Source organism: Odocoileus virginianus, chromosome 23, assembly GCF_023699985.2.
Source record: "Odocoileus virginianus isolate 20LAN1187 ecotype Illinois chromosome 23, Ovbor_1.2, whole genome shotgun sequence".
Classification (NCBI taxonomy): Eukaryota; Metazoa; Chordata; class Mammalia; order Artiodactyla; family Cervidae; genus Odocoileus; species Odocoileus virginianus.
This window is the reverse complement of record NC_069696.1, coordinates 30056298-30079408: the sequence shown is the minus strand read 5'-3', so window position 1 is coordinate 30079408 and position 23111 is coordinate 30056298. Positions and strand designations below refer to the sequence as shown.

The 23111-nt window shown below is 41.1% G+C and overlaps 1 protein-coding gene across 4 annotated transcripts in view; it reads left to right on the top strand.

The window, feature by feature from the left end:
* Nucleotides 1–2609: 2609 nt before the first annotated feature.
* The window catches only part of KRAS (KRAS proto-oncogene, GTPase), a 44512-nt gene continuing 24010 nt past the window's right edge, over nt 2610–23111 (top strand). The window contains exons 1-2 of one of the 4 annotated variants that reach the window (XM_020908751.2): nt 2610–2672; nt 6580–6701. In XM_020908751.2, the coding sequence (XP_020764410.1) occupies nt 6591–6701 (111 nt within the window). In that variant the 5' untranslated portion in view covers nt 2610–2672; nt 6580–6590. Of the gene's footprint in view, nt 2781–6579; nt 6702–23111 lie in introns of all 4 variants that reach the window. The other 3 variants (XM_020908748.2, XM_020908750.2, XM_020908752.2) reach the window with 3 other exon arrangements.

The window sequence follows — 23111 nt, the reverse complement described above, 5'->3', positions numbered from 1 at the left end:
GGGTGTGGTATATCAGAAGGTGATGTAGGTAAGTTTAAAAGCAGATTTTGTAAGACTACAGAGACTTTGAGGTATTCTGTCTAAAGAAGGATTTAGATTCACGCAGTTCAGAAGTAGGGTAACTTCAGTCATTCAACATTCCAAGCACTTATTGAGTGCCTATTGTGTTTGTAGTGGTAAGTAAAACAGACAAAAATCCCTACCCTTATGGAGTTTATATTCTGATAGAAGAGACAAGAAAACAAATTATATGTTGTGTTAGAACAAGTGGTAAGTGCTCTGGTTCCTAGGTGGCTCAGACGGTAAAGAATCTGCCTGCAATGCAGGAGACCTGTGTTTGATCCCTGGGTTGGAAAGAACCCCTGGAGAAGGGAATGCCTATCCACTCTAGTGTTCCTGCCCGGAGAGTTCCACGGACAGAGGAATGTGGTGGGCTACAGTCCATGGGGTCCCAAAGAGTTGGACATGACTGAGTGACTAACACTTAACAGAGATGCAATACCAGGTGATCTTTTGGGAAATTCATTAGAAGACATTTGAACAAAGATTTGAAAGTGTCAAAGAAGGCTTTTTGGATATATTGTATTGCTCTTAGTTGCTGTCACGTCTGGCTCTTTGTGACCCCATGGACTGTAGCTCTCCAGGCTCCTCTGCCCTACTGGAGTGGATTGCCATGCCCTCCTCCAGGGCATATTCCCAACTCAGGGATCAAACCCAGGTTTCCCGCATTGCAGGCAGATTCTTTACCGTCTGAGCCACCATGTAGTGTGTTCCAGATAAAGAGGCAGCAAAAGTGCACATTCCCTGAAGAGCCTGCCTGCATTTTCAAAAAACAGCCAGGAACCAGCATGTATCTTTGGAAGTGAGGAAGACAGATTATATATTGGATAAGAGCTCAGAAAGGAAAAGGAGTAGGGGTGTCAATTTGAGGCCATGGAGGACGTGGAGAAGATGTTTTGTTCTATGTTAAGCAGGACAGCAGCCACTCTGAGCAGAACATGATCTGACATGAAGGATACTTCCTTTCAGCTGTGTGAACTTGAACCCAATTTGTGACCTATCTGATTTTGTTTCCTCCTCTGTAAACTAGAGAAAAGCATCTGACTTTATGAGGTTGTTGTGATGATTAAGAAAGATGATATGTGCATTTAGCATCTACCTAAACTAGGGCTGCTGCTGCTAAGTCGCTTCAGTCGTGTCTGACTCTGTGTGACCCCACAGATAGTAGCACACCAGGCTCCCCCGTCCCTGGGATTCTCCAGGCAAGAACACTGGAGTGGGTGAACTAGGGCAGGCATATTCTTTTCCCTGCCCGTTTCCTGTCCCCTCTCTTCTGCTTCTTCCACCTGGTATCAGGTGCCAGGAGACAAGAGGCAGGAAACAGCCTGGCAGAGTACAGCCCACATAAGGGGAAGGAAGGAAGGGGGGCAGCTGGTGTAAGGCCTAGGTTAACAGACATACTAGTTGGGATTTAAAATAACTATTCGTGTTTTACGATGCGGATTAACTCCCCCAAACCTTTACAGATAGTTTATCAACTCAGACTCTGGGCATGCTAGAGTTATGTTTAATTGTTCCATTGTTTAACGTGCTAACTCCCCGAACGTTAACTGATTAATCTGTCTTCTAATTAATGTTTGAATGATTCTCCTCAGGTCTAGACTATTAAGGGCACTTCTATTTAAAAATAGTCTGTCGTCTGCTTGCGCTGTCAGGGGCCATAAGATATATCTGAGGTCGCCGTTTTGAGTGACCCGCGATGGCTTCGAAATATCCATAAAAATAACAACATAAAACACCAGATCCCCCGCCACCCCACCCCCCCCGCCCCCCCGCCCCCCCGCTTAATTAGTGATGAAAGGTTCTGTCGCGTTTGTATGGGCCTGGGGCTAGCTCTCAGCCCCCGATTGTGGAGACTGGTAATCCTCAAGGTGTGCTCAGAAAGCTCCGGGCCGGGGAACTGGCGGCCAGGTCTCTTCCGAGGTCCCCCAAGTAGCCTCCTACTTTGGGTGACTGCACGTTTATTTACTTGCAATAAATGATCGTAAATGAATGTACCCAAGTGCAGGCCGACCCCAAGGGTGGCGGGATTTTCGCAGCTCCACCGTGTGGACCCGACAGCGGCGCGCGGCGCTGGCCTTGGCATCGCTGGGGTACCGAGCCCGAGCCGGCCGGGGTCCGAGTCTGCGGCTCTTGGCCGGGCCCTGCGGCTGGAGCCTGGGGGCGGGCCCCGCGTGGATCCGCCGGCGCCCCCACCGGCGGGCGCCGAGGCACCGCCCAGAGCCAACCGCCCTCCCACTACGCCGGTCGCGCGTCCCCACCCTCCACCGCCTCAGCCGCCCGCTTCCTCCGCCGCGCCGGCCCCCGCTCCTCCTCCGCCGGCCTGGTCCGCCCCCTCCCCGGCCCGGGCCGGCCCCCTCCCTCTCCCCGGCGGCGCTAGCAGGCTTGCTCTTCCCTCTTCCCCCACCGCCCTCAGCCGCTCCCTCCCCGCACTCCCGTCTGGAGAGGAATCGAGCACCGAGCGCATCGATAGCTCTGCCCTCTGCGGCCGCCCGGCCCCGAACTCATCGGTGCGCTCGGAGCTCGATTTCCCTAGGCGGCGGCCGCGGCGGCGGAGGCACAGCGGCGGCGGTGGCGGCGGCGGCGGCAGCGGCGGTGGCGGCGGCGGCTCGGTCAGTACTCCCGGCCCCCGCCATTTCGGACTGGGAGCGAGCGCGGCGCAGGGACTGAAGGCAGCGGCGGGGGCCAGAGGCTCGGCGGCTCCCAGGTGCGGGAGAGAGGTACAGAACGGACCACCCCTCCCGGCTCCTGCTGGGGTCCCGACCCTCCTCGCCGGCGCCGGGCGGGGCCGGCGGCGAGTGAATGAATTAGGGGTCCCTGGAGGGGCGGGAAGGGGGCGCGGGTGCGGGGCCTGGGCGGGAGGGCCGCCGGGCGGACGGGGCCGGTGCTGGGGGTGGGGGGGCGGTCTGCAGGGGGAGGCGCGGGGACGCGGCGACGCGGGGAATGAGGAATGGGCGGTGCGGGGCTGAGGAGGGTGAGGCTGGAGGCGGCCGCCGCTGGGGCTGCTTCCTGGACGGGGAACCCCTTCCTTCCTCCTCCCCGAGAGCCGCGGCTGGAGGCGGCCGGGGAGAAACTCGCGGGCCGGGCGGGCCGCCCCTCTGGGCGGTCGGGTGCGGTGGAGGTTACTCCCGCGGCGTTCCGGCCTCCCTTCCCCCTCGCCGTCCTTCCCTCACCCTCCTCTCCGCTCCCGCACCTCTTCCTCCCTTCCTAGTACTGGGCTGCCTCGGTTGCTGCCTTCTCTGCTGCATCTCTCATCTCTGGGACGAAGGTATAAACTTCTCCCCCGAGCGCAGCGTGGACGCCTTGTGGTCCTTCAGTGTGTAGGGGGGGATAGATGAGTAAGAGGCGAGGTCGCGTTCAGGCAGCGCAGGGGAAAGTGCTTAGAGACCACTGATGGAGGTTATTGTGTTTGGAAAAAACGCATCTGCAGCCGAGTTCCTGACGGCTCCCCTCCCCCCTTGTATGGGCTGTGACATTGCTGTGGCCACAAAGGAGGAGGTGGAGGTAGGGATGGTGGTGAAAGAACAGGTGGCCAACACCCTGCAACGTAAAGCCTGGACTTCGTGTAAAGGAAAAAGTTAATCCCAGAAGGTCTGTTTTGCTTTGTCAAGTTAAAACACACGCAGCTAACCCGCACAGCAGAAGCCGGGCTGTTTCCTTGCTAGTTGAGTGTAGACAGCAGTAGTTAAAATTGCACTTGAAGTTTAATTTGCCTGTTTTCCTTTCCCCCATGCCTTCTATATTACCCCCTATGCGTACAAATTTGACCCCCATCCCAGGAGTTATTACAGTACTCCTAAACGGTTCACAGGCCTTTTTTTTTTTTTTTTTTTTCCCCCAAAGCGACCTACAAGAGAAGTTAATTGTAGCAATCTGCCAGCCAAGTGCCTGAAATACTCTGAGGCATGTGCAATGTGCAGTGGTGCAGGTGAAGTCCTAAACTGGCCTTCTTAAATCTTGAGATCCACCAAAACGAGGGGTTAAGAACAAAAAAAGCATTTTCTAGTTTTTACTTAATATACATGTTACATTTGTAACGGAAAAAAAAAATCGTTCAAAAGAAATTACAAAGGGAAAAAATTCTGTTCACAGTCATCATCTCAGAATCAACCTTATGAGTGATGTCATTCTTAGGTGACTAAGGTCCAAAATGCTGACTCGAACGTGTAGTGGACTAGAGACGTCAAAAATGGTTGATAGCAGCACTGTTTACCTTAGACCGTATCCGTCCACAGGCATTCTTGGTTTTAAGAGACAGTACATGAAATGATAATTCGTTTTCTTTTATGACCAAAAAAGTGAACATTTTTTGCCTGAATGAAATGCTTGGTTCTGGTCCCAGTTCCACCCCTTACTAGCTTATGTAGCTTTGGACGAGGGGAACTCCTTTGGCCTGTGATCTTCCATGGGAACGCATTTCTCTCTAGTGGATTTAAACAATACTTGATTTTTGAAATCCAAGTCAAAGATTTTTTTCAGAAATAACCACTGCATAAAAAAGTAGACCAGAAAGTGTGTAGTGTTGAGAATTCACATGTGTATATACAAGCTAAGCACTAATCCAGTATTTGCCCACAATCTTCCCCAGACTAGCTCACTTACTGGTCATAAGGACTCTTCAAAATTACTGAAGATCCCAATGTGGAGTGTGTCAATATTGCCACAACAGAAATGAAAATGGAGAATTAAAAAATATTAATTCATTTTTAAAAAAGAAATAATTAGCCCTTTACTTGGTAACAGAAATAGAATATTTAATGAAAAGTAACTGTTTTCCAAAACAAATGCAACAATTAGCGAGAAGAGTGGCATTGTTTCACACTTGCGCAAATCTCTAATTGTATGGCTTAGTAGAAGACAGCTGGATCCTCATAGCTGCTTCTGTAGTCAATGTATTGTGATCACAGGTCTGGAAACTTCTGTATACGCTTGTGAAAGAATAAGAGTGGGAAGGGTAAATCATCTCATACCATTATCATCAAACCAGGTTTCGCCTCTTGGACCCTCTCCAAAAGTCTAGGGTTCCTAACGCCACATTTTGAGAACTACTGTTCTAGGCTATCCAAATTTTATTGGAGGGGTAGGGTGGGCAGGGAACTAGAGGATACAGTTTGGTGTGATTATCCTCACCTATCACATTTGCTATGGCCAATATTAGGAATGAAAAGAGGGAGCAAACAGGACATAATACATGTTGGCAGTGGCCCTAGCCAAGGATAGGTGGCACAGAGCAGGCCCATGAGGAACTGTGATACAGCAGTTGCTGGGCCTGTCTGCTCTTTGGGAATGGGTTCAGGAAATAGAGCCAGAGCAAGGATGTGGTGGGGTGGTGGAGTGCCTACTGGGATAATTCTTGATCTTCAGTAAATGGGATGCTGCGTGTATATAATGTTTGTATAGTATATCTGCACTTTCATTAATCTGGAATTACTTGCCCTTTAGTACTGGACATCGCCAGTTCACGACTTAAATTTGTAGTATTATCTTGTAGTTATTGAGGGAAAGGAGATTAAAGTAGATACATTCATTTCAAAGAGTTTGAAACTGCTAACTAAAAAAATATTGTCAGTGTTGGCGCTGTTAAACCTTACATGTTGTTGATATTTATTGCTACTGTTGGGAGTTGATATGACAAGCAGAGAGTAAAAGTCATATGGGTTACTGAGATATAACAAACATCTTTTAAAAATTCACTCATTAAAAGCATGCTTGTCTTTAATATCATTTAATTCTATTTTCTGTTCAAAGTGCTATTTTTCAGCACTAATAATAGCATATATTGTGATTGATGATCAGATCATCTATGCTGAATTGTTCAAAATTCTCAAAGTTGTCTTATTTTTTACACCGTTATTTTCCCCAGCAGATAATTTACAGATTAAAATGTCACCAGATATTGTCCTCATCTGCTGTGGCGTCTCAGTTTTTATTTTCCCAGCATAGCATCTAGCTTTGGCAATCCTCCTGCCACCCCAATTTGATTCTTGCTACCTGTCCTGGAGAACGACCACAATAATGCTTTTAAAAAGTTTTCTATAGCTGTCAGCTCCAGCAGAGACACTCAGCGCATCTGCTTGTAACTCTTAGGGGCCCACATCAGTGAGGAATACTGTGGCGGTAGCTGTCAACAGGTTCCGTGCGGGTGTGTCCACAGGACACAGAGCAGCGCACTCGACACTTGTCCTGAGCGAAGTCGTGGCTTGCTCCTTTGAGAGCCATTAACTGCTGCAGATCAGCAGACTACTGGCTCTTTAGATAGAGCAACCTGAGTCGAAGGTAAAAGCGCTGTGCAGTCTGAATGCATTGTTCTCAAATGCTGATGAAGGAGTTTGTAAACAAACTACAATTCATTACATCTGTAGTCAACTGGTGTTTCCGTCATTGAATTTTGTGAAGTATTTTGAAAATAATTTCCCATATAAAGGTGAATTTGTGTATTGATAGAGCATTTGGGTTACATTAACCTCATGTGCGGCACGTGTTCTAATTTAGTCACATTTTCGTTATTTTTATTATAAGGCCTGCTGAAAATGACTGAATATAAACTTGTGGTAGTTGGAGCTGGTGGCGTAGGCAAGAGTGCCTTGACGATACAGCTAATTCAGAATCACTTTGTGGATGAATATGATCCTACGATAGAGGTAAATCTTATTTTAATATTATGCATATTGACTTGTGCAGGCCCATCCTTTGGGTACAAAAAATGGTTTCTCTGGTCATTTTCTCTGGCTACTCATTATAAAGCAGTTATACTAATCATACTTTTATTAAGTTAACTGAAATGCATTTGGGTTTCGCAGCTTTACTCTGATGTTGTAAGTAACCATAGATATGAGAGCCCAGCCCATCTTCTCTCAGGAGAGATACCACCTGTGATGCTCACTCTGTGTTAGTGTATGTGTATTTTGATTGGGAGTGTATTGCAGAGTTTTCTCAGAGGATGAAAATGTGAATTTACCTCGTCTATAAGATGAGACATATCTAATAGTCATTTTTAAAAAGGTGGCTTTTGTTTTATGGGGTTTTGGTTTTTTTTTTTTTTTTTAATATTTTGATGTCACATGTAGAGTTGACACTGGTGATGTATAATCACTTGATGATTGAATTAAAAGCATTTATTTAGTAGTATTTTCATGTTTTCTTTTCACGTTGAAGTAGTGGAGAACCTACAACTACCTGATGCATTTTAGAAAGCTCATTCTTTGCTTCTGTGGATATGTATATCAGCTGATATATAAGGGTACCACCAACCAATCCTTACCTTTGCTTTTCAGCCCTTTTTCAATTTATTCAAGGCAGTGTTAGAGTTGTTTTTTTAATTACAAATTGATTAATTAATAATTTTCAGACTTCTTCAGTTTTATGAAAATGAACCAAAGGATGACTAACAGCAAAATGACAGAATAAAGGCCTGGCAGAGAGCTTGAGAGGTCAGGTAGTATTCCCCACTGCCTTCTGGCAGCACTGTACTCAGATGCTTGGAAGCAGATAAGGATTTATTTAATCCCAAAGACCTGCAGGAGGGACTGTCACATAACTGTCCTTCTTAACTAATTTCTGGAATGTATTTATTAGCATATTTCTTGCATAGTCTGAATCTTCCTGGTTAAGTTTAACATAGTACCAGCTCATCTTTGAAATAGCTTATGTTGTTAGATTATTTCTTGGACTTCTTTATTCCAAGTTAAGCAACCCTAATCCTTTAACTTTTATTCTAGATCTGATACTATCAGATTTTTAATCAGCTCTGAAAAATTGCCCAGAACTTTCTCTGAGTCCCAAGCTGTAGAGTCTAGAACGGGTCAAAATGCCCTGTTAAGGTACTATGTGTGTAATGTCTTTTTAAAAAAAAAAAAACACCTTGACTGCATTCAGATAGTTTCTGAGGACACTGTTGGCCATGGAAAGATGTCTGTGCAGTGTAGCATTTTGAGGATTGAGTAGATAACTGTTCATAAGGAAATGTCAAATATTTTTGGTACTGCAGGAAAGAAGATGAAGAAAAATACCCTTATTTGCAAAGATCTGAGTTAAACACAGAATCAACTTTTACATGGCTTCCAGGTTTCCTAATTTCGCATTAGTAAAAAGGAGAGTCTTAACTTGAGTGGCCCACCTATGTAAGAGTCACTCTGTATTTCCTCTTGGCAAGTCAGTTCAGTGCTGATGGGTTTCTTTATTTTTTACTTTGAGGAGGATTAAATAGTTCACCTGTTCCTAAAGCCAGCATACTCCACCATTTAAATCGAAAGTAAAAGGGAGTTTTAATAGAATTTAAGTTAAGCAAAGCACAGTGGTTTTCCTGGGATTCTGAATATGATTTTAGCAGAAGTGCCCATCTTCTCTGAAAATCTGAGGAATTCCATTATGCTCTGTTTCCTATCAGAGGTCAAGAATGATGTATTAAGAATGTGATTAAAAAAAAAAAGTTTAGGAAACCTTTTGGTCAAAATTGTTTAAGTGTAATATAAATTTTAAAGAAAAAAAGCAAAAGGCTGTCCTTTATTTGGGGGGAAGAAAAAGCTTATAATTTCAAACCCATTAACTCTGATATGATGTCTGCCAAATCAGAAGACTTGACCCAGAGAAGCATTGATTGCCTGTGAACTTTGAAGCTGACGTCCCGTCACTGGAGTAGTCACCTGGGAAAAGGTTTCGGAGATTGTCTCTTATCTCCAAGTGACCGGGAGTCTCTGAGGGAACTGACGCTTTATAAATTCTTGGTGTAGTTCAACTACAAGAAAAGCAGGAGAATTCAGTAGTTTATTTTAATAAACAAAGATACATGACATTTTTATAAAAGGTTGAAGAGGAGTGAGTATCACTGCTGCTAAGGTTTTTGATTGGTGAACAGTGTAGGTCAGAGAAGATAAGAGAGCGCATAGACTTGGCACATTCGGAATTCTCATCAGTTTTTTTGCTTTAAAACAAGGGGAAAGAAGTTTAGAGAAAGATTTCTGATTAAGTAATACCATACTTTTTAGTTGTTTAGAATTTGCAGAGGTTTATACTATAAGAAAGGTGGTCATAGTTTCATTTTATTGATAAAAATGGTCTCTGAGAGGTTGTAACTTACTTAAGGATACTTAGCTAGTAAGTGATGGAATTTTAAGTTTTCTGAGATCAAGTTAAGTGGAATTTCCACTGTACACTTGTATAGCTTTTTAAAAATGAAAAACTGGCCTTCACGGTAAGAAAATAATATTGGAGGCTGATTTGGATTTCTCAATATATCAAAATTTGAACTCCGCGTACTATCTGATGGCATCTTAATGGCAGAGATTGATACAGAATTGGGTATGATACATGGATGGAGCATGTTTATATTTGCACAGTAATCACCTTTACTTCTATGCTGAGAAGATTTCATCTTTATCTTTTGTGAAGCTCATCTACGAGTTCCGAGAGAACAAAACACTTTTTTAGTGGTGTGGGATTATTAAAAACTCAGTCCCCAAACACGGTACTAGGCTAGAAATAATACATACTTTTATAGTTTGGAGGTCATGATTATTATAAAAATACATTCTCTGAAATGTGTTTTCTAAGGTAAAACTTGGTGGAAGCAGGAAAATGGAAGTAGAGATTGGAAGGATCAGGTGGTCCGTTAGCAAATATGTAATAAGTATCTACTGGATATAATATAAAAATAGATATAAGAAGTATTTTCTCCCAGGTTCCAATTCATTGACATCTGCTTGCTTCTGTTAATGTGACATTTATAATTCAGTCTCTTTGATGAAACAGTTCTCTCCTCAATAAAGACGAATGGATTTGTAATTGGATTGATTGGTTCCATCTTTAGTGCTCTGAGCTGCTTATTTGCCAAGATATATCAGTTTCTCTTTGAAAAAACAATTCCATGTTAATTGTGGAATTTACTTGCTGATTAAGGTATTTAAACTTCAGAGAATTAAATCAGTATTAAAGAGGAATTTAAGAAAAGCACTGTTTAATGATATAAGCTGTTAATTTTCTTTTTTCTTTCATTCCTTTCTTTTTTGTTAAAACAAAAAACATGTATCAGTAGTTACTAAGGAGGAATGGGTGGTGACTTTGCCCGTCAGGGGACATTTGTCAATCATCTGGAGACAATTTTGGTTGTCACAATTTGAGGAGGGGGACTGCTCCTGGCATTTATAGTGGATAGAGGTCGAGGGTTCTGTTACCCTCCCTGCAGTGCATGGGACAGTCCCCCCAAAAATGACGTGGCCCCAGAGGTCAGTGGTGCCCAGGCTGAGACCCTAATGTGCATTACATACAGCTTTAAGCATTCTGTAAGTTGTGAAATTCAAGTCCATGAGAGTGGTTTGTGTTATTTTTTTCTTTTAACATATTATAGATGGAAACCTTTCATTTTCTAAACTAGCAGTATATTAGCTTAGTCTGGAGTTCTGTAAAAACGTTCTGTTGTTTTTAAAACAAGGTACACAGCAGTTTTGTAAATGCTTTTCTTTCTCTTCAAGGCTGTGGCCTCTCTTCAACCCCCCCCTTTCAGCTTGAGTGCCCTCTACTGGTCAACTTACTTGCTTTTATAATAAAAATTGAAATCCTAAGTCTGGATATTTTTTCTGTTTAAACTGTGGGTATAAACAATTTATAACTATAAATTTTATTTAAAAGTCTTATTTTGTATAATGTTTTAACAATCTAAAGTATCACTTTTTCTCTGCTAGTATTAAGATTACTGTGTGGACTAGTTCAGTTAGGCGTAACTAAATATGTGGGTGAATATTTTTAACCAAGAGTGGAAATGCGGCAATGTGAAGAAAACAGGGTGGTGCCCTTGTTAACATCGATCGAGGCTGCTTTGTTTGAGGGGACAAGAAGTGGCACTATAGCGCCTGTGAGTTTCTTTTCGTGCATACAGGAGGTACCTTACAGAGTTCAGAGCTTAGTGATGAATTTCGTGGGGTGTTAGGAACAGCCTATTCAAAAGTGGCAAGCTGAAAGATAACATTATGTGTGTAGAATAATTGAGAGTACCTTATTGTATTAATTTGTTTCTAGAATAAACTCATACAAAATTCAGGTACTATATTTAGGTCAATTTAAGAATATTTATTTAATAACTATTTATTGAGACCTGAATGTTAAAAATTATTGGGCATGTTTTATTCTAACTTGGAGTTTTTATAAAAACAAAGCTTTAAAAACATTCAAATGAAAGTTGGCAATGGAAATAAAAGGAAAACTTTTTATGGTTTGGCATCTCATAAGATTCTGGTTTACCATGTGATTAATTTCTTAATTCCATAAATGTTATTCAGTGCCTACTCAGTATCATGCAGCCTTCCTAGGTCTGCATTGAGAAACAAAAGGGACCACCAGATCATTGCCGTTGAGGAGCTTATTAGTCTTAGATGTATCTGGAAGAAGACCTACTGTTCATAGACAGTAATCCTAATTGTATGTAACTTAGAGGCTTTAGGCTTTAGGAGGGCAATAGATTTCTTATATCTTAATTGTATTATCTCATAGTACCTAGGTTTATGGAACACTTACTGTGATCTTAATATAATAAACTTAGAAATGGGTAATAAAAACAAAATATTTGAGGGGATTAAAGGGATGTAGTGCTTACCTTAGGTAATTTTTGGACTTTCTATTTTGGAACATTTCAAACCCATGGAAAAGTAGTTTAAAAAGAATTGTACAGTGAGTACCTCTTACCTTTAAACTACACATACTTGCTTTATGTGTGTGTACCTCTTTATGAGCACCCACACGTGCTGAGTTACTTGTTGTGTCCGACTGTTTGCACCTCCATGGATTGCAGCCCACCAGGCTCCTCTGTCCATGGGATTGTCCAGGCAGGAATACTGGAGTGGGTTGCCGTGCCCCCTTCCAGGGGAGCTTCCCGACCCAGAAACTGAACCCGCTCTCTTATGTCTCCTGCATTGGCAGGTGGGTTCTTGACCACTAACGCTACCTGGGAAGCCCTATGTACACACACATACTTGAATACGTATTACTTATGTTTGTTGAATTCTTTGAAAATAAGTTGCGTATGTTGGGGCCCTTTGCCTTTGGATACAGGGGTCTGCACACTCTGCCTGCCTATTGGCCCAGCACAGCTTGTTTGGCTTTTGGCAAGTTTTCCTGGGGCACAGCTCCTTGCAGTGCAGCTTTTGCACTGCGCTGGCAGAGCTGAGTGGTTGCAAGAGACCAACTACTGTCTGGTCCTTTTTGGAACAAGCTTGCTGACGGTCTTCTAATAGCAAGGATAATTTCTTGTATAACTCCAACACAATGACAAAATTTAGGAAATTCAACACTGATAAAAAGTCTAATATATACTCTGTAGTCAAATTTTATCAGTTTCCAGAATATGCTTTTAGCAGTTTTTTTTTCCCCCCTGATCTCAGGATCACAAATCAGTTGTCACATCTCAGTCTGTAAGCTTCTCAGCTTTTCTTAATCATTCATGACAGTGGCACATTTTCAAGAATTCAGGCCACTTGTTTTGTGGAACGTCTTCTCATTTAGTTTTGTCTGATGATGGCTTCCCTATGGTCAGGTTCAGATTAAACATTTTTGGTAGAAATACTCTGAAAGTGATGTCATGCCCTCCTTGGGGTGTCACATCAGGAGGCATAAGATGCTGGCTTGTTGCATTATTAATGGTGTTATGTTAACACTGGTTACTGGCTAATGTCATAGGTATCTCATATCTATCAGTTTTATCTCTGTGAAGGTATCTTTAATTCTTTATAATAGGTACTCTGTGGGGAGATGCTTTGAGACTGTAAATATCTCGTTCTGCAACATACTTGCACCCAGTGGGTTGTAGCATCCACTGATAATTCTCACCATGTTAAACTACCACCATCTTGACGGCAAAGTGGTGGGTAGTCTGACTCTGTCATTACGTCTACATTTATTAGTTGACAGCTACCATAAGTAAGGGTTCTCTCTTTTCTCTCCCCTCTATTTATTTGGTTTGCCTAATTTGTATCAGTACTGACTCACAGATTCTTTTTTCATTTGATGTTTTAAAGTCTATTCCTATAATTCTGATATCAATGCTCACATTTATTTTTGATATGACCAGTGAAATTGCTTTGAAGCTGGCCTCTGTACCTTACTGACATGTCTCCATCAGTTTTTGAACTATTCCTTACTTTCTGGCACAGTATATTCCAAGTTCACCTCGTTTTTTACCTGTCCCTGTCCTGGACTCAGCCATTTGTCCAAAGAGCCCTAATTCATTTTACTAGGGAATGCTGTTTAGACATCAAGACCTGGATATTGGGTGTGCTTGTTGCTACTGGGGTGTCACTGCTTCTAGACCTATTTCAGTGGACAGAGCTAAGAGGTAGATTTTATTTGAAAATCATGAGTTCATTCTTCCTTCGTGTCTTTCTCTCCTATATATAAATTTTAAATATTAACATTAATGTTAAACATTAGACAGCTGTGGAAATAAAAATGATAATTTCAGTTATCACAGATTGAATGATTTAACATTAGGTCAGCTTTTCTATTTGTGGACTTGGGATTAAATATTTTTCTCCATTGAGAAAAGTAGGGATCCTTGTCACTTTTTCAAAGCATTCTTAATAAACCATTTAGGAAAAAATTGAGCTGTTTGGCTACATGGAAATTAAGACACCTTTAACAAAAATACAAGACAGATGGAAAATCTGGGAAAACTGTTTGCATCATCTATCAAGTCAGGACTTTCTTCTGTATCTGAATTAGAAAAAAACAAACATCCGAAAAGAGAAAAAGGAGCGGGGGTGGGGGCCAAGCGCACAAATAGCCAACCTCTCCACACTCACACAAAAGTGATGTGGAACCATATTAAGGGATACTTCATTAATATGGCAATGCATGTTCAAGCAATAAATAACTTTTTTTTTTTTGGCTACATTCTGCAGCTTAGGGTATCTTAGATCCCCAATCAGGGATTGACCCCGTGCTCTCAGCAGTGACAGTGTGGAGTCTTAACCACTAAACTGCCAGGGAATTCCCTAAATAACCTTTTTTATTTTCATGACGGCTAAGGTTAGAATGACAGCACACCTGGGAAGGTGGGGAAAATGTGTGCTCTTTATGCTGTAGTGGGAACACACATTACTATAAAATTTTCTGGAGGCCATCAGTTTAGCAATACATATCACAATGGAAACCACATGTCAGTTAATCCCACTCACAGAAATTTACCTGAAAGATTCAACTGGACAAGTGTTTAAATGTATATCCAGGAGTGTTTATTGCATTGTTTATAATTTTTAAAAGTGAAAATAATCTACGTATCTACTAGTAAGGAATGGGTGAAGTAAGTTATGGTATTTTTATATAAAATTACACAGTTGTTGGGAGGGATTAAGTAGATCTGTATGTACTGACATTGAACAATGGTTCATTATGTAAGAGAAGCTCTGTCATAGCCCTTTGTATGGAAATATGTACATAAAATATGGTAGGACATATGCCACACTCTCTGTAGTATTTTTGTTTTTTTAAAAAATGAGTATCTACTGTTTGAGAGAGAAAAATACATCCTTATTTTTGAGGGAGAAGAGTCACTAGAGTATTAGGTACTATTAGATTACTACATATTTATTTTCTTCCCCCCTTTTAAAACCTTGAGGAATTGATTAATACAGATGTATTAGAGATAAAAATATACAAAGAATTGGTATTAGGCCAATTAAAGAATAGCTGAGAGGTACATAATTCAATATATGAAAATTATATTGGCATCTGTAAAAAATTGGATCCCTTATGGATCCAATCTTTATAATTACAGATGCCAATATAATTTTCATATATTGGATCCAATTGGATCCATTATGGATCCAGTCTGACCTTGGCATCAAGTGATAATTTGTGGGAGAATGCCACATGACTTCAACAGGTTACAGATACAGGCTTATAATATCCTTATTTTCAAAATTTGTCATTCAAATTTTGCTTCAGTTTATTCAGATTTTTGAACTAGTTTTATCTCTTGGGCATAGTACCCATTTTATTCTCTCTAGTCCTAAGCTAAGAGTCAATGTGTTTTTATAATTTCAAATATCCATTATGTGAAAGAAGTCTTTGTTTTCTTTATTCTTAGTTTTAGTGAATGTCTTAATCAGAATTCTACCATGAGAACAAGCTCTTTTAACACCCTTGCTCCCTAATCAATACAGAAATCCTTCATAAACCTCAGAGTTTTAGCTCTTTTTCCCTGGATCTTATCTAACTCCATTATATTTATTTTGAAATACAGTAAGTGGTTTTGGGAAAAGTAGTCCAGGAGTAGACATTCAGTTAGCTTTTTCTAGAACTTTGCATTTTATAAGGGAATTTTTGCGGTCTTTAATTCTAACTTGTATACAAAGTCCTGTGTATTATTATTTACCCACTTTTATAGCTAAAGGAATGATAGCTTAGAGTGCACTAGAGATTAAGTAGTTTGTGCATACTCACACACCACAAGTGGCCTTCCATGATGGCTCAGTGGGTAAAGAAGATTTCCTGCAGTGCAGAAGACACAGAAGATGTGGGTTTGATCCCTGGGTCGGGAAGGTAACTCTGGAGAAGGAAATGGCAGCCTGCTCCAGTGTTCTTGCGTGGGAAATCCCATGGACAGAGGAGCCTCATGGGCTACAGTTCAAAGGGTCACAAAGAGTCGGACACGACTACGCGACTGCACGCATGCACACCACAAGTAAGTGGGATTCTGTAGCTGCCACATATGCAGGGTTCAGGAACATATCCAGTTTGGATGATTTCGGCCCTGAGCATCAGACCTGTGTATCAAAGCTGCCTGCAGGTCATAGGACCAGAGCAACCTACAAACACGAAATTCAACATGCCTCAAATTGAACCCATCTTTTTCCTTTCCCCTTCCTCCTAAGTTCTCATCAACAGTCGTGCCATTTAAAACAATGGAAGTGTAATTCACATGACATAAAATTCACCCTCTTAAAATGTACACTTCAGTGGTTCTTAGTATATTCACAAAGTTACATAACTATCACCATCACCATATTTAAGTCTATACCAGTTAGCAGTTATGACCCAAACCCTTCTCCAGTCAGCCCCTGGCAACTATTAATCCATTTTCTGTCTCCATGGATTTGCCTATTCTGAATATTTCATTTAACTGAAATCATGCAATATGTGGCCTTCTGTGTCTAGCTTCCTTCATGTAGGATAATTTTTCAAGGTTCATCTATGTTGTCAAGTTTCGATACTTCATTCCTCTTTATGGCTGAATAATGTCCTCGTATGAATATTTGTTTATGTGTTCATCAGTTGATGGGCATTTGGATAGTTTTCTCTTTCAGGCTATTTTGAATGACAGTGCTGTAAACATTGCTGCAAGGGATATGTAAAGGTTTTTCTGTCTGTTTCACCCTTTAAGTATTCATTAAAACTGTTTAATCTTCTCCATCTTACTCCTGTTGCTGCCTTACTTCAGGTCCTTGTAAAAGTTTCTGAAACTCATCTTGCAGCCTCTAGTCTGGGCTCTTGGTATAATTTGTCATAATAATGCTGTGAACCATAATAATAGTGAATCATGTCAATTTGATCCTCCCCCTACTTAAAAACCTTTTCATAGGGAGGTGGGAGGGGGGACCGGGATGGGGAATACATGTAAATCCATGGCTAATTCATTTCAGTGTATAACAAAAACTACTGCAATGTTGTAAAGTAATTAGCCTCCAACTAATAAAAATAAATGAAAAAAAAAAAAAAAACCTTTTCATGACAGTATACAGTGAAGTTCAAAACTTCTTAATATGGCTTATTAGACCCTCCATAACCTGGCCTCTGCTTGATGGTGCAGTTTCACTTCTAATTGCCTATAGTCTGTTAGAGGGACTCCTTGGTTCCATGTACTCAACATGCTGTTTCATGTTTTTGTGCAATCTCTTTGCGCCTTTTTGCCTGGAGTGGTCCTCCTGTCTTTTTTAATTCATATAAGCAAAGTTGATCTCGTCTTCTATTTGCTATCTTGTTCTACATAAGGCGTTTTTGCATTTATTTCACTGAATTGTAATTATGTGTTTACATTCATAGCTCTTTCACCAGACCTAGTTCTTTGAGGTTAGAAACTTTATTAATGCCTGGCACAGTATCTGATACCTAGTAGATTTTTAGTAAGTGTTTCTTTGATGCAAGGGAGAAAGGAGTAGGTAGGTGGGAATGAACTAATAAATAAGCCTGTGTTTGTATGTCCCAAATTCTTTGTTTCTGTATTGTAATTCTAACATACCAGGCTACTGTATGTTTCTAGCTGTCTTGGAGAACTAGCTGTGTACAACCACTTTTGATGATCTATAACCAGTGTATGGAATACGCATTCCTGATAGCTTAGTTTGTAAAGAATCCACCTGCAGTGCAGGGGACCCTGCTTTGATTCCTGGGTCTGGAAGATCCCCTGGAGAAGGGATAGACTACCCACTCCATTATTCTTGGGCTTCCCTTGTGGCTCAGCTGGTAAAGAATCTGCCTGCAATCTGGGAGACCTGGGTTCTAGGTTCATGTATATTCTTCCACATACATGCTTTCTATGATAGAATCTTTTAGAAGGGTAACAGAATACTTGAGCATTGAGAGAGTAAAAGTTTCTCAATTTTTTCTGTTGGTGTTACATAGCTGTACATGAAAAATACTTATGATAGCACAATAAGAAAATCTTACAAATATTTCAAAGGTAAATCCTCAAAGAATACTTTAGCTGACATTTTCAGCAGCCCTGTTCATATTTACAAGAGCATCTGATGGAATCAGCAGCATGAAGGTGGAGATTAAATGGGGTAAGGCTTGTAATATGCTTATCACAGTATCCTGCATATAAAGCAGTAAGCCTTGGCTGTCATAATTACTATTAATAGTAATAATGATTACTCTTAGTAAAAGTTAATCATTTCTTTAGATTTTTTTTTTCCATTTATTTTTATTAGTTGGAGGCTAATTACTTTACATCATTGAGTGGTTTTTGTCATACATTGAAATGAATTAGCCATGGATTTACATGTTTTCCCCATCCCGGTCCCCCCTTCCACCTCCCTCTCCAATCATTTCTTTAGATTTTTTGTTTACTATAATATGTCTTCTCATGACAGGGTTAACTGCCTCAGTGGGAAACTCAGCTGAATATATTAGAAGATGAACATACTGAATAACTCGATTAATGTTAATTATAATAGAAAAATGACAAAATGATGTCCTGATAAGTGAGTTTATCTCATTCTTGAAAGATTTATTCTTAACTTTCAAATCTCTCCATTGGGTCTACAGACCAGTTTCTACACATAAAACAATGCTTGAGAGCACTTTAATAAGTTGGAAGACATTTTAAAAAACTTCAACTGGTTCATTTCAGTCGCTCAGTCCTGTCCGACTCTTTGTGACCCCATGAACCGCAGCACTCCAGGCCTCCCTGTCCATCACCAACTCCTGGAGTTTCCTCAAACTCATGTCCATCAAGTCGGTGATGCCATCCAACCATCTCATCCTCTGTCTGTCCCCTTCTCCTCCTGCCCTCAGTCTTTCCCAGCATCAGGGTCTTTTCCAGTGAGTCAGCTCTTCACATCAGGAGGCCAAAGTACTGGAGTTTCAGCTTCAGCATCAGTCCTTCCAATGAACACCCAGGACTGATCTCCTTTAGGATGGACTGGTTGGATTTCCTTGCAGTCCAAGGGACTCTCAAGAGTCTTCTCCAGCACCACAGTTCAAAGGCATCAATTCTTCAGCACTCAGCCTTCTTTATAGTCCAACTCTCACATCCATACATGACGACTGGAAAAACCATAGCCTTGACTAGATGGACCTTTGTTGGTAAAGTAATGTCTCTGCCTTTTAATATGCTGTCTAAGTTGGTCGTAATTTCCTTCCAAGGAGTAAGCGTCTTTTAATTTCATGGCTGCAGTCACCATGTGCAGTGATTTTAGAGCCCCAAAAAATGAAGTCTGACACTGTTTGCACTGTACCCCATCTATTTGCCATGAAGTGATGGGACCAGATGCCGTGATCTTAGTTTTCTGCATGTTGAGCTTTAAGCCAACTTTTTCACTCTCCTCTTTCACTTTCATCAAGAGGCTTTTTAGTTCTTCTTCACTTTCTGCCATAAGGGTGGTGTCATCTGCATATCTGAAGTTATTGTTATTTCTCCTGGCAGTCCTGATTCCAGCTTGTGCTTCATCCAGCCCAGCATTTCTCATGATGTACTCTGCATATAAGTTAAATAAGCAGGATGACAATATACAGCCTTGACGTACTCCTTTTCCTATTTGGACCCAGTCTGTTGTTCCATATCCAGTTCTTTTGCTTCCTGACCTGCATACAGGTTTCTCAAGAGGCAGGTCAGGTGGTCTGGTATTCCCGTCTCTTTCAGAATTTTCCACAGTTTATTGTGATCCACACAGTCAAAGGCTTTGGCATAGTCAATAAAGCAGAAATAGATGTTTTTCTGGAACTCTCTTGCTTTTTGATGATCTAGCAGATGTTAGCAGTTTGATCTCTGGTTCCTGTGCCTTTTTCTAAAACCAGCTTGAACATCTGGAAGTTCATGGTTCACATAATGCCCAAGCCTGGCTTGGAGAATTTTGAGCATTTCTTTACTAGCGTGTGAGATGAGGGCAATTGTGCAGTGGTTTGAGCATTCTTTGGCATTGCCTTTCTTTGGGTCAGTACAAAAAGGACAAAAATCCCAAAAGGGCAAAGGACAAAGGTTATGTGAATAACTATGAAAAAGAAAAACTATGTAACATTACGAGTCCTCAAAGAGAGAGAGATTAAAACAATAGGGTTTTTGGTCTAACAAACTGAGAAGAATAAAAATGTAAGACCTATTGTTGAGTGAGTGGTGATGAGATGGGTACACCTGTTTATTATTACTATTTTTTAATTAGTGGAAAATTTTACATTATTGTGTTGATTTCTGCCATACAACAACGTGAATCAGCCATAATTATATATTAATATATGTCCCCTCCCTCTTGCGCCTCCGTCCCCTCCCCCCGCCCTTCCCCTGTAGGTCATCGCAGAGCACCAGGCTGAGCTCCCTGTGTTAGATGGCAGCTTCCCACTATCTGTTTTATACATTAGTGTATGTGTGTCAGTGCTGCATTCTCAGTTCGTCCTGCCCTCACCTTTCCTGGCTGTGTCCCCGTATCCACAGTCTGTTCTCTGGTAGAGTCGTCAGTACTACTTTTCTAGATTCCATATATATATGCGTTAATATGTAATATTTGTTTTTCTGATTTATTTCACTCCGTATAAGAGGTTCTCGGTTCATTCACCTCACTACAACTGACTCAAATTCGTTCGGTTTTATGGCTGAGTAATATTCCATTGTATATATGTACCACATCTTCATGCATTCATCTGTTGATGGATATCTAGGTTGCTTCCAAGTCCTGGCTATTGTAAATACTGCTGCAGTGAACATTGGGATACATATTCTTTTATAATTATAGTTTTCTTAGGATATATGCCCAGTAGTGGGATTGCTGGGTCATACGGTAGATTTATTCCTAGTTTTTAAAGGAATTTCCATACTGTTCTCTGTAGTGACTCTTATCACTTTACATTTCTAACAACTATGCAGCAGGATTCCCTTACCTCCACATCCTCTCCAGCATTTATTTTTGTAGATTTTTTGATGATGGTCATTCTGACTGGTGTGAGGTTTGTAGTTTTGATTTGCATTTCACTGGTAATGAGCTTTTGAACTGTGGTATTAGAGAAGACTATTGAGAGTCCCTTGGACAGCAAGGAGATCAAACCAGTCAATTCTAAAGGAAGTGAGTCCTGAATATTCATTGGAAGGACTGATGCTTGAAGCTCCAATACTTTGGCCACCTGATGCAAAGAACTGACTCATTGAAAAAGATGGTGATGCTAGGAAAGATTGAAGGTAGGAGGAGAAGGGGACGACAGAGGATGAGAGGGTTGGATGGCATCAGGGACTCAATGGACATGAGTTTGAGCAAGCTCCGGGGGTTGATGATGGACATGGAATCTGGCATGCTGCAGTCCATGGGGTTACAAAGAGTTGGACATGACTGAGCCACTGAACTGAATAATGAGCAGTGTTGAGCATCTTTTCTTGTGTTTATCGGCCATCTGTATGTCTTCTTTGGAGAAGTGTCTGTTTAGGTCTGCTAATTTTTTGATTGGGTTCATTTTTTTTTATATTAAGCTGTATGAGCTGCTTAAATATTTTAGAGATTAATCCTCTGTTGGTTACTATGTTTGCAATTATTTTCTTCCATTTTGAGGGTTGTCTTCATCTTGTTTATAGTTTCCTTTGCTGCGCAGAAACTTTAAGTTTTACTGGGTCCCATGTGTTTATTTTTGTTTTTATTTCCTTTAACCATTCAATATCACAGTAATCCAAGCCTATACCCCAACTAGTAACACTGAAGAAGCTGAAGTTGAAAGGTTCTATGCAGACCTATAAGACATTTTAGAACTAACATCCAAAAAAGACGTCCTTTCCATTATGGGGGACTGGGATGCAAAAATAGGAAGTCAAGAAACACCTGGAGTAACAGGCAAATTTGGCCTTGGAGTACAGAATGAAGCAGGGCAAAGGCTAATAGAGTTTTGCCAAGAGAACGCACTGGTCATAGTAAACACCCTCTTCCAACAACACAGGAGAAGACTCTACACGTGGACATCACCAGATGGTCAACACCGAAATCAGACTGATTATATTCTTTGCAGCCAAAGATGGAGAAGCTCTATACAGTTAGCAAAAATAAGACCAGGAGCTGACTGTGGCTCAGATCATAAACTCCTTATCGCCAAATTCAGACTTAAACTGAAGAAAGTAGGGAAAACCACTAGACCATTCAGGTATGACCTAAATCAAATCCCTTATGACTATACAGTGGAAGTGAGAAATAGATTTAAGGGACTAGATCTGATAGAGTGCCTGATGAACTATGGATGGAGTTTCGTGACACTGTACAGGAGACAGGGATCAAGACCATCCCCATAGAAAAGAAATGCAATAAGGCAAAATGATTGTCTGAGGAGGCCTTACAAATAGCTGTGAAAAGAAGAGAAGCAAAAAGCAAAGGAGAAAAGGAAAGATATTCCCATTTGAATGCAGAGTTCCAAAGAATAGCAAGGAGAGATAAGAAAACCTTCCTCAGCGATCAATGCAAAGAAATAGAGGAAAACAACAGAATGGGAAAGACTAGAGATCTCTTCAGGAAAATTAGAGATATCAAGGGAAAATTTCAGGCAAAGATGGGTTCGATAAAGGACAGAAATTGTATGGACCTAACAGAAGCAGAAGATATTAAGAAGAGGTGGCAAGAATACACAAAAGAACTGTACAAAAAAGATCTTCACGATCCAGATAATCACAATGGTGTGATCACTCACCTAGAGCCAGACATCCTGGAATGTGAAGTCAAGTGGGCCTTAGAAAGCATCACTGTGAACAAAGCTAGTGGATGTGATGAAATTCCAGTTGAGCTATTTCAAATCCTGAAAGATGATGCTGTGAAATTGCTGCACTCAATATGCCAGCAAATTTGGAAAACTCAGCAGTGGCCACAGGATTGGAAAATGTCAGTTTTCATTCCAATCCCTAAGAAAGTCAATCCGAAAGAATGCTCAAACTACTGCACAATTGCATTCATCTCACACGCTAGTAAAGTAATGCTCAAAATTCTCCAAGCCAGGCTTCAGCAATACGTGAACCATGAACTTCCAGATGTTCAAGCTGGTTTTAGAAAAGGCAGAGGAACCAGAGATCAAATTGCCAATATCCGCTGGATCATCAAAAAAGCAAGAGAGTTTCAGAAAAACATCTATTTCTGCTTTATTGACTACGCCAAAGCCTTCAACTGTGTGGATCACAATAAACTGTGGAAAATTCTGAAAGAGACGGGAATACCAGACCACCTGACCTGCCTCTTGAGAAACCTGTATGCAAGTCAGGAAGCAACAGTTACAACTGGGCATGGAACAACAGACTGGTTCCAAATAGGAAAAGGAGTGCGTCAAAGCTGTATATTGTCACCTTGCTTATTTAACTTGTATGCAGAGTACATCATGAGAAACGCTGGGCTGGAAGAAGC